Source organism: Leucoraja erinacea, chromosome 1, assembly GCF_028641065.1.
Source record: "Leucoraja erinacea ecotype New England chromosome 1, Leri_hhj_1, whole genome shotgun sequence".
NCBI classification, from domain to species: Eukaryota; Metazoa; Chordata; class Chondrichthyes; order Rajiformes; family Rajidae; genus Leucoraja; species Leucoraja erinaceus.
Window position 1 is genome coordinate 114308348 of NC_073377.1, and position 12275 is coordinate 114320622.

The 12275-nt window shown below is 45.1% G+C and overlaps 1 protein-coding gene across 1 annotated transcript in view; it reads right to left on the minus strand.

Moving 5' to 3' along the window:
* Window positions 1-1072: 1072 nt before the first annotated feature.
* Window positions 1073-12275, minus strand: part of LOC129700835 (multimerin-1-like) — a 47020-nt gene continuing 35817 nt past the window's right edge. Inside the window, 4 exon segments of the mRNA XM_055641578.1 lie at window positions 1073-2706; window positions 2709-3100; window positions 4695-4841; window positions 10204-12195. Of these exon segments, the coding sequence (XP_055497553.1) occupies window positions 2677-2706; window positions 2709-3100; window positions 4695-4841; window positions 10204-12195 (2561 nt within the window). The 3' untranslated portion in view covers window positions 1073-2676.

A 12275-nucleotide genomic window follows, 5' to 3' on the forward strand; every position in this document is an offset into this window, starting at 1 on the left:
ACTGCAAACATGGCCTCACCAACGTCTTGTACAACTGTCACATAACATCCCAACTTTTCTATTCAAAGACCCTGACCGATGAAAGCCAATGCACTGAAAGCATTTTTGACCACTCTATCTACCTGTGCTACCATCAGTTTTGGAAAATTTTATAAGTTTAAAAGTTCAAGGAGCAGAATAAGGTCATTCGGCCCATTAAGTCTACTCCACCAGTCAATCTTTCCCTTTCAATTTCCTGGCTTTTTGTGATTTTCTGGTAAAAGTCAAGTATTGGGTTAATAAGAACACAAGAGAGAGAAGCAGGAATAGATCACTCAGCTCCTTGTGCTGGCTCTACCCATTTCCTCAGCTTTACCTCCCTGCATTGCACATCATATTCCTCAGTTCCCTGAACATCGAAAATCGTTTTGCCCCTTTGTTGGTCTGCTGGACAAATAGATTGCTGAGGCAATTAGATGTGACTCTGAGAAACTGGAGCAATCCCCAATTTAGAGATGCTCGCCAAGGATCCCAAACACATGGCTAGAAGGAAGGATAAGCATCTCTCACAAGCATTTTACATATATGTGGCGCAGCGATAGAGTTGCTACCTTACAGCACCAGAGGCCCAGGTTCGATCCTGACTATGGGTGCTGTCACTACAGAGTTTGTACTTTCTTCCCTTGGCCTGTGTGGGTTATATCTGGGAGCTCCAGATTTCTCCCATAATCCAAATACATACAGGTTTGTAGGTCAATTAGCTTTGATAAACTTGTAAATTGTCCCTTGTGTGGGATAATGTTAGTGTATGAGGTGATCGCTAGTTAGCGTGGACTTGACATGAGGCAGCACAGTGGCGCAGCAGTAGAGTTGCAGTGGCGGAGCCCGGATCGATCCTGACTACGGCTGCTATCTGTACGAAGTTTGTACGTTCTCCCTGTGATGTGAGGGGATCACTGGTCGGTGCGGATTCGGTGGGCGGAAGGGGCTGTTTCTGTGCTATATCTCTAAACTAAACAAAAAGACTTGGTGGGCCGAAGTATCTCTGTACCTCTAAAGACGAAAGGAAATGAAATGTGTTGTCAGCTGTTTCTAGAGTTTGGAGATGCTGGTACTGATTCATGATGTTACGTAAGTTTCTGACTCCCATCAAGTTTATTGCAGGAGAGCACAAAGCAAATCACAAGCATCCAATGGATTTCACTTACATTCCAACAGAGTGTGTATGTTGAGCATATCGGTTTAATAATTCTGTAGGAAAAGTTACTTAATATGACACTGGGACATCGAACACAGAGCACATGAACAAGCCCTTCGGCAAACAATGTCCATCTCTTATTGACCTGCACATAGTCCATATTCCTCGTTCCTTGCACATCTATATGTCAAAGGTAAATATATGGAATATCTGAGCATGTCAGGCAACATTACCAACAGCCCAAAACGTCACCCATCCTTTGTCTCCAGAGATGGTACATGATCTATTGAGTTACTCCAGCAATTGAGTTGAAGTTTAGTTTATTGTCACGTGTACCAAGATACAACGAAAAGCTGTTAAAGAAGGAAATGCAGATGCTGGAAAATCGAAGGTACACAAAAATGCTGGAGAAACTCAGCGGGTGCAGCAGCATCTATGGAGTGAAGGAAATAGGCAATGTTTCGGGCTGAAACGTTGTCAGAAGAAGGGTTTTGGCCCGAAACGTTGCCTATCTCCTTCGCTCTATAGATGCTGCTGCACCCGCTGAGTTTCTCCAGCATTTTTGTGTACCTACAATGAAAAGCTTATGTTGCATTCTAACCAGTCAGTGGAAAGACAATACATGATCACAATCGAGCCGTCCACAGTGTACAATTTGTGTCTACCTCTAGTATAAACCAGCATCTGTAGTTCTTTGTTTCTACCTTTATCCATATGCCAATTTGGTTGTGTGATTAAAGCAGATACATTAATTTTTTTATTTTTTTAAATATTTATTTATATAGCACTTTTAAACAAAATCACTTTGAACCAAAGTGCTTTACAGAGATTGATTAAACTAATTGAATAGATTAAATGTCAATAAATCCATATAAAATAAAAAAGAAAAAAAGAAAAAAGACACAGAACAGTACACTATAGAATTAATGGCAATTAAGACCTGTTTTATTGCTAATTATGACTTCCAATTTTAGGTGTGCGTGGTATCATTTTCTTTGAGATAGACACAAAATGCTGGAGTAACTCAGCGGGTCATCCAACATCTCTGGGGGGGAAAGGAATAGGTGAGGTTTTGGGTCGAGACCCCCCCCCTTCAGACTGAGAGTCAGGGGAGAGGGAAACAAGAGATATGAAAAGGTACAAAGAACAATTGAATGAAAGGTATGCAAAGAAGAAATCAAAGCCAGCAACGATGATCAAGGAAAGGTGGAGCCCACAAAAGTCCATTGTTGGCCGTGGAGGTGATAACGGTTGGATACAAGCAGTGAAACTGAGCAGGCCAACAGTGAAACTAGTGGGCTGACAATGGTAGCAGAGGGACAGGTAGAGAGGGAAAGCAAGGGTTACTTGAAGTTGGGGAGATCCATCTTCATACCACTGGGTTGTAAGCTGCCCAAGCGAAATATGAGGTGCTGTTCCTCCAATTTCCATTTGGCTTAACTCTGACAGTGGAGGAGGCCCAGGACAGAAAGGTCAGCATGGGAAAGTGAGATTTTATTTTATGTGCGATACAATAGATAACCACCAAAAACGTTGTCACAGGTGGAAACTTTGCTGGAATTGAGCCTGACTTCAATCTTAGCCAAACGCGTTGCCCGTAGTTAAGTTCTAGAACAGCGTCGCCTGTGACAGTTCTGCTGCTGGAGACCACGTTGTTCTTATCTTCATATTGAAAGGCCAATTTATCCACCCCATCGACCACCAGGTAGCCAGACAGGTGTGGGCTGCAGAACTCGATCGTGTACTTGAAGACGTACACCCCAAGGAACGGGATTGAAAACTTCCCGCTTCCAGGTGCATAGGAAGCTCCGTAGTTGACGTAGAGATCGTTAAACCTGATCGGGCCGGAGGTATTCATCGCGTAGGTGTGTGCTACAAAGAACGTCACCATTGGAACGTACCTGTACGATCCCTTGGTAAAATCTGCCACAGAACATAAATAAAAATGTGTTATTGCCTTCCACGGGTGTCTTTTCAACCTCTACGAGAAAGACTTGCGTTTGTGCAGCAACTTTCACATTCCTATCGGAAAAGCAGCAGCAGAAATACGTAAGATGCCAGAACCCGCAATGTGCTAACCATCGATAAGTTTTAGTTCTAAAAGAAGGGTTCTGACCCAAAACGTCACCCATCCTTTTTCTCCAAAGATGCTGCCTGACCTGCTGAGTTACTCCAGCACTTTGTGTCTATCATCTTTACCATGATTATGGGCAGAGTATGTGTTTCTCTCAAGTGCTTTTGCTTAGTGTTGTAGAAATTGATATTGGCCAGATGGCAGAGAGAACTATCCATGTTCCCCTATCTGAATAATTCCATCGTATTTTATTTTCCATCCACTTAAGAGACTGGATGGGACCTCAGTTCCACAACACATCCTAAAGACACCTCTAGCAGTGCAAGATTCCCCAAGTATTACCCAGATGGGAAGATATTACCCTCAAACCTCGGGAACAGTATCTGGCTTCACAGAACATAGGAACAGGCCCTTCGGCCCACAATGTCTGCAATGAAAATGATGCCAGACCTCAAAAATTTGATTCCAAAACTAATCTGCTCTGCATGCATGAGGTTATGGACTCCATCATTCCCGGGGTCATCCCAAGCTCACAGCTGATGAGAGATTGGTTCAGTTGCCTGATAACAGCTGGGAGGAAACTGTCCCTGAATCTGGAGGTGTGGTTTTTCAGACTTCTGTACCTCTTGCCCGATGGGAGAGGGGAGAAGAGGGAGTGAGCGGAGTGAGACGTGCCCTTGATTATACTGGTTGACCTGCAGCATGAAGCATAGAGGGTACATTTGTAATGTGAGCACCTTCTGATAGTAGACCCTCTTGTGGGACCAGCATGCAAAGAGTCGCCAGGCACTGGAGGTTATACCAAAACCATGGCCGCTCGGGTAAATTCTATCCTTTACGAAACATTTCTGCTTGTGATATTATATGTGGTTTCATCCTGTTTCAGCAAGATTGAAAGTGGAATACGTTTTTGATTTCAAAATGAGCTCGGAAAGATGATCAGATTGTGAATATAAATGTGGGAAATAAAAATCGGATTCAACAACATTATCAGTGGCACTAACTGATCATCTGGAGCAGATGCAACATCTTGATTAATGGGCTTTTGGGGTAGAAATGGAAATGCTGAATAAATAACAGGCTGCTAACTTTGACTAAAATTTGGTGTATGTCTTCCCATCCAAATCAAATCCTATCTGGGTCGATATCCGAAGTGGTTTAATTAATAGGTTTGATGTGCTGGAAGATTTGATTGTCTGGGGATGATTTTGTTGAGGGATAGCTGGTTGTTCTTCTATTTAAAGCTGCACACTTGAGATCTTACTAATAGGGGCTAGATTACTCCATTGATAAAACAGCCCAAGTGTTAAAACTCAATTTTGGTTCAATCAATTGGAAATTTCTCAGGTGAAAACAATCCCCCTCCCCCACCCCGTTCCTTCCTCCAGGACCTATCTACATTGCTGAGAGTGTGAAATGAATGGAAAATCAAACAAAACCCACCTGTCTTCATGGCATTTTCATCCAGCAGTTTAATGTCACAGCTGGGACCACCAAATGGGGGGCGGCAGGCACACACAAAACCTTTTCTTTGATTAATACATGTCCCTCCATTCTGGCAAGGGGCACTGACACAGCTTGCAGACTCCACTGTAAACATAGACACCAAGGATCATTAGAACATGAGGATTTAATGGTTATTTTACAGCCATGTGTACCAAGGTACAGTGAAATAATTTTTTTGCTTCTAGGTCAGTGATTCATCCACCCCCCCGCCCCCGCTATGTTCCTGCCCGTTCCTCCTTAATAATCTGCAACTCTTGAAATCGGCAACTCCATCTCACACCTATTGTTCTTATATCAAACCTTTGTTACAACCATCTGCTTGTAAAATAACGCTCTCACCTGTATCAACCTATTACCTGCCCGCTTTGTCGTGCCTCTCCCCTGCTTTGCTTCCCCCCCCTCCCCCCCCCCCCCCCCCCCAACAATCAGTCTAATCAACCCGAAAAGCCAACAATCTATGTTCTCCAGAGATGCTGCCTAACACCCACTGAGTTACTCCAACAGTTTGTGTCCTTGTGTGTATTAACCAGCATCTGCTAGTTAGTTCTTTGTTTCGACTTTGTCCCCAAATTGTTGGTTTGTTGGTTACTTTGGACAACTGCAGGGTATTCTCCTGTTGAATTTGAGTGTTTTCATTCAAGCCACAGAAGGCTGTGGAGGACAAGTCAATGGGTATTTTTAAGGTGAAGATTGACAGATTATTGATTAATAAGGGGGTCAGGGGTAATGGGGAGAAGGCAGGGGAAATGGCGCTAAGAGGGAAAGATAGATCAGCCATGATTGATTGGCGGAGTAGACAATAGACCGAATGGCCTAATTCTATTCCTAGAAATTATGAATGTATGAATGTACGAAGCTGTTCCTCCCACTGCTATTTACAAATGCATTGCTTCCTCCTCTGGCCAAAAAAATCATACTTCTGTGAAAATGCTGTCATATTCTGAACAGTGAGGACAACTTCCTTTTTTTTCCTGATAATGACTTAGGAGATCATGTAGCTCTTGGGAGAATGCCAATTCCCAGGGAAGTGATCCAATTTTTCCCCTTCTCTCTTTCTTTAGTTTTTTTTTTAAGAGTTTTAGAGATACAGCATAGAAATAGGCCCTTCAGCCTACCAACTCAGTCCACATCGACCATCGATCACCCGTTCACACTAGATCGATGTTATTCCACTTTCGCATCCTACACACTGGGAGCAATTTATAGAAGTCAATTAACTTAAGGGCCTGGCCCACTTGGGCGTCATTTACGCGACATCATTTATGCGTCACGACGCACGTCCCACTTTGGCGTGCATCAAGCGCGCATGGTGCGTGGTGAGGCATGGTGGCGTAGGCAATGACGGGCGGTCGCGCACGATGCCCCAGGATTTTGGGATTCACAAAATCTTCACACTACACCTGCGTGACGTGCAAATGACGCCCAAGTGGGACAGGCCCTTTGCAAACCTGCTCGTCTTTGGAAAGTGGGAGGAAACCGGAGCGGTCACAGAGAAAATGTACAAACTCTGCACAGATAGCACCCAAGATCAGGATCGAACCTGGGTCTCTGGCACTGTGAGGCAGCAGCTCTACCACTAGTAAGTAATATTTATTTATATAGCACTTTTAAACAAAATCACTTTGAACCAAAGTGCTTTACAGAGATTGATTAAACTAATTGAATAGATTAAATGTCAATAAATCCATATAATATAAAAAAGAAAAAGAAAAAAGACACAGAACAGTACACTATAGAAATCAACAAGAAACGTCCCCCCACAGCAGAATTCACTGTGAGGGAAGGCACTAAAAATATCCAGTTCTCCTCCTCATAGTCCACCCGAGGTCGGGGTCTATATGTGGCCTCCTCAGCCAACCCATTGTGTCACCCTAGAAATTCCTGTAATCTGTAAACTCTCTCTCACCTGCCCATCAATGTCTCTGTGGTTCTATTTTTCTTGCCTTTACCGATACTAAGGGTTAACTTACAATGGCCTAATTAACCTACCATTGCAGCTTTGGGACACGAGAGGGAATTGGAAAACCCACCCAAGGAAGAACCTGCAAACTCCGCATGAACAGCACCTAAGGTCATGATCGACCCCAGATCCCCGGTGCTGTGAGGCAGTAGCAATTACATCTGCAACAAACCAAACCAAAAAAAGGCACAAAGTGCTGGAGTAACTCAGCGGATCAGGCAATATCTCTGGAGAACATGGATAGGCAATGTTTTGGCAGGATTTTTCTTCAAACACCAAGCCACCTTTTTTCCCTTATCAAGGCTGAATCAGTATTGTTTTGTGGATCAGTTGAATAAATGAAGCCTTTGTGATTCTTTTCCACAGTACAATTGTAGCTGCCAATACAGTTGATATTAAATGCATTATAATGATGCATTATAATGATCACCGTTGTCTTTTTCGTGAAGCTGCAGCTGACAGGAATTGCGATCGCGGTTCTAATATAAGCTGACAAGCCTTTAATATCCTGCAGCACAGGTCAGCTGCACAATCCAGAGGTGCTCCAGTAGGTCTCCTGTGATGGATCGGTGTGCTAACATGTGGCTTCAAAGCAAGGTCAGTCCCTTACAAACTTCACAAGGCAACATTGTAATTCCGACTTCAAGTAAGACAGCGGCAGAGATTTGAAGGTACGTGCATGACAGGCAGTCTATACTGCAGGGAGAGACGAGATCAGGTACGTGCTTCCCCCAAAGTGCCCCTCTTCCACTTCCACTTCTCCTGCAAGTGCCTCAAAGAAAAAAATCTCATCCACACAGTTGTCATGCAGAGCGATAAAGTTAAAATCCGCAGCGATCGATTCTCATCTCTGTTGCTTGTTTTGGAAGCAATTGATTGGGCTGTAAGGACCCACTTTCTGTGCAGCCCATCCATACAAATGGGCAGCAGAGTTGCTGCTGTCCAGTGCCAGGGACCAGGGTTCAACCCTTCCTCAGGCTGACGCAAAGTGCTGGTGTAACTCAGCGGGTCAGGCAGCATCTATCTCATGGAGAAGGGTAGCAAGCATCTCATGGAGAAGCTGAAGAAGAGTCCCAACCCAAAATGTCACCAATCATTTTTTCTCCAGGGGGGCTGCAGAGACAATGAGTTACTCCAGCATATAGTGTCTATCTTTTGTCAAAGGTTAATCATCATCAGTTTGCTGACAGCAGTTACAATTTTCAGCTGTATATTTTCTCAAAAGGAACAGCAAGCTGTTTGACACTAATGCTGTTTGCACGGCACATGGACGGCACTGTGCAAATCCAAGAACAATGCAAAGGCAGAATAAGAGACAATAATAGACCTCTTGTCAGGCAGGAGACTATATTGGGCAAACAGCAAACAAGGAGGGCAGCGAACCTTGCTCCATTGTGCCGTGTCAGTCGCAATGCATTCCCACTATTACCAGGGAGCAGAAGGAGAAGCCAGTGGCGCAGTTGGTAGAGCCGCTTCTTCACAGCGCCAGAGTCCCTGGTTCGATCCTGACATCAGGCACTGTCTGTGAGGAGTTTGCACATGCCCCCTGTGACCACATGGGATTCCTCCCGGTGTCTCCGTTTCCTCCCACCTCCCGAAGATGTGTGGGTTTGTAGGTTAATTGGCCCTGGTGAGCATGGGAGTGGAAGCGAAAGTGGAATAACATAGAACTAGTGTGAATGGATGATCTATGGGCAGCAAGGACACTGGAGGGCCGAAGGGCCTTATTCTACGAATTCTAAAGCACAGAAAAGGGTGTTTCCTGTCTTACATATTGCAATACCATAGATCAATCATGACGAGCATGGTGATGCAGCAGTAGAGTTGCTGTTTTACAGCGCCAGAGACTATGGGTGCTGTCTGTACGGAGTTTGTACATTGCCCGTGACCACGTGGGTTTTCTATGGGTGCTTCCCACACTCCAAAGACGCTCTGGTTTGTAGGCTAATTGACTTTGGTTAAATATAAATTGTAATTTGACCCTAGAGTGTAGGATAGTGCTAGTTTACAGGGAGATCGCTGGTTAGCAGGGACTTGGTGGGCTGAAGGACCTGTTTTTGCGCCATATCTCAAAAGTCTAAAGAGCGCCCTTCATTAAGTTTAGTCATCACCTAGCTAATTGGTGTGATGATGCCAGATATTTTTTTGATTGTCACTGTTACTAAGCCGAGGTGTTTTTTCCATATTCCAGATTATTAATTGAGCTTTCAACGGGCCCTTCAGTCCACAGAGTCCGCGCTTCTGAGGGTAACCAATTTGTTTGGAAAGATATAGGTTATTAGTATATAAGTTATAATGTTATTTGATCCACACTCCATACCAGTTGGTGGCGGTAATGCACTAAAAAGTTGTTTGCCAACCGCCAAAAAAAACTACATAGAAAAAGAGTCCGCGCCAACAAGCAATTCCCGCACATTAACACTATCCTACACACACTAGGGACAATTTACAATTTGACCAAGCCAATTAACATACAAACCTGCACGTCTTTAGAGCGTGAAAGGAAACCGCAGATCCCAGAGAAAACCCACGCAGGTCGCGGGAAGAACATACAAACAGTACGAACAGACAGCACCTGTGGACAGGATCTGTGGTGGGATTTGAACTCGGATTTCTAGCCCGTTCCCATGAATCCCAATAATTTGGCCAACCTGGACAAATGATTGAGCATTTGGGAGAATGGTGGGATGAATGGATTTGTTCGCTGCTGCAGGCATCTTCTGCTGGTTGGGAATGAGGCATTTCAGCAATGCCTTGTCCACACCCCCCCCCCCGCTCCACCGTTCCCCCACCCCCAGCAGCAGCAACAATCAGGGGGCTGAGTGGAGCTGAGCAGAGCTGAGTAGACTCACTCCTCACTCATAGATTCAGTGACGCCCACTCAAGCACTCTGTGTCTTTTTTTTATAAACCAGCATCTGCAAATCCTTGTGTCCATATCAAACGTGGCATAGGTTTAAAGTAATTGGTATAAGAATTAAAGGGGAGAAAGGAACTATTTTCATACAGGTCTGAAAGTGTGGCAGAGCCAAAAGTTCTAATTACACTTAAACAATATATGGGCGTACACTGCCAGAGTCTTCACGACTATGGGCTTGGTGCTTGGATTAGGCTGGGTAGTGGTTCTTTGAATACACCTGACACACAGGGCAAATGGGGTGGCACAGTGGCGCAGCGATAGAGTTGCAGCCTTACAGTGACAGAGACCAGTGGTTCGATCCTACTCTTGGGTGCTGTCTGTATGGATTTTGTACATTCTCCCTGTGACCATGTGGGTTTCCCCAGGTGCTCTAGTTTCCTCCCACACTCCAAAGACATACAAGTTTATACGTTAATTGACTAAACATTGTAAATTGTCCCTAGTGTGTGTAGGATAGTGTTAGTGTACGAGGATCACTGGTGGCGCGGACTCGGTGTACATAAGGGCCTGTTTCCACACTGTGTCTCTAAACTAAATGGCTTCCAACATTGTAAATCGTGGAGTTACCTGGATCAACGATTTTGTCCGTATATCTTTGACTTCTTCCGGAATTGACTGTGATATTGGCTTTGTTGATAACTTTTGGCCTCTTGAACAACAGCTTCACTTGTTTCTGGATCTTAGTAATGTTCCTGGCAACAACAGAAATGGCTCTGTCCAAGAGCATGGTGATGTTGGTGAAGACGATCTCGGCGGTGACCCAGCTGGTAGTCCTCACGAACTCCCTGAGATCCTGCTGAAGGGCCGTGACGTTGGGCAGTGCCTCCGGCGCCGTATGCCGCGGGACGCTGGCGTTGACGTGAGCAAGCAGCAGCGACAGGTTCAGGCACAGTCCCCGGGTCTGGTCCGACTCCTTCTTTACGCGGTCGATCACCGTGTTCAGTTTAGTCAACTTGGCCTGAAGCCCCGACACCTTGCGGCTCAGTTGCTGGAACTTCGGAGGCTCGGTCTGGACCTTGGCTCCCGGCGTTGGTTTGGACTTGACTTTCCCCGAAGGCTTGGAGCTCGCCGGTGCCGAGCTCAGCAAAGATTCAAGGGCCAGTATGCGTGAATGGTAATCCATGGTGTCTGGAGAGGAGAAATTACTGACTTGCTCCAGTCGGTGAATCCTCTGTTGGAACTCCTCAATGTTGGCTGTGGTTGTGTTCAGCAACTGAGGAAGATTCATCATAATTGGGGGAACGAGCATCTCCGTGTCTTTTATACCCTGAAGGAGACCCATCATTTCCAAAGCATTCTGGTGCCTTGCTACGTAAGTCACGAGGACCTTAAAAGACTCATTCAGCTGAGCAAACTGTGGGAGGAGAGATAACACATGATTCTGCTTGACGGTGCTCTCAGAAAACACTTCTGAAATGTAACTCCACAGATCGGTGACGTTATTTTTCAAGATGTAGTAATCATCTCGCATGGTATCCACAGCATCGTTTATGACGGTCATTGTGTCATTCAATCCATCCTCAATTTCAAAGCGGCATTCAGCCAGAGCCTCCCTCAGTGATTCTTCGCCACCTTGGCTTTGGTTCCTCAGCAACTGTGCTCCCACCGTGCTTCTGACAAACACACTGAGGCTTGTAACCTTGGAACTGAGATGGTCCAGGCGTTCCTCAAGGCCCTGTCTTTGCATTTGCTCAGAATAAGCTGTGCTTGTCTCGGGAGATGACCCTCGATCTCCAAAGATCGGCTGGATGTTTTCAACATCATACGACAGATTGCTAATCCTCTCATTCATTGATTCAAGGAAGTCCATTAATGGGATGAAGGTGTCAGAGAATGTCTTGTTTAAATCAAGAACTTCGTTCTCCACTTGATCCAGTCTGAAACCCAACGTACTCTTGCATTCGTCAACCATTGCTTGGCAGATTCTCATCTCCAGTTTCTCCTGACTGTTCGCCGCTGTCAAATTGAAGAGAGACAGCTTATGAGCATTCACTTCACCGTTCAATTGCAAAATCAAACGGCCGTGCATTTTCACATTCTCCGTAATGTTGACCAGATACCTCTGTAGGCCTCCCTCCATCTGGGCTCCATCTTGCTCAGGGACATCTTGGAGCGTCTGATTGGACAGATGCAGCTCCGGGGTCTCTCTGGCTAACGAAAAGGTTTGGTTCATGGTTTCCAAGAGAGCGCCAATTCTCTCATATTCCCCTTCCATTTGCCTTTGAAGAGATTTGTGCTTTTCATTCATCTCCAGAGAGGTGTTGTGGCAGGCCAGTGACACATCAGCTCTGAGCACCCTCATTTGCTCCTGAATTTCGTGGAGTTCTGATCGAGGTGGCTGCTTGTGCTCCACTGTTGTGGGGTGGAGATCGGCAGATAGCAGCAGAAGGGTCCCATTTAACTCTCTGATTGCTCCTTTAGTGCTCTGAAGCTCCTCGCTTACACTGGAGATGGTTTTGTACAGCTCAGCCACTGTCTCCTGCATGTTTCTCTGAAGAGACTGAATCTGTTGTGATACCAAGTCTTTCACCAGCTCCTGAATTCCTCTTGGTTTGTTACCTGAAACAAAGAAATTTGGGCAAATTAAAGAATTCATCCTTCTTTAATAAATTGCATGACAATAATATGTCCAATGATTA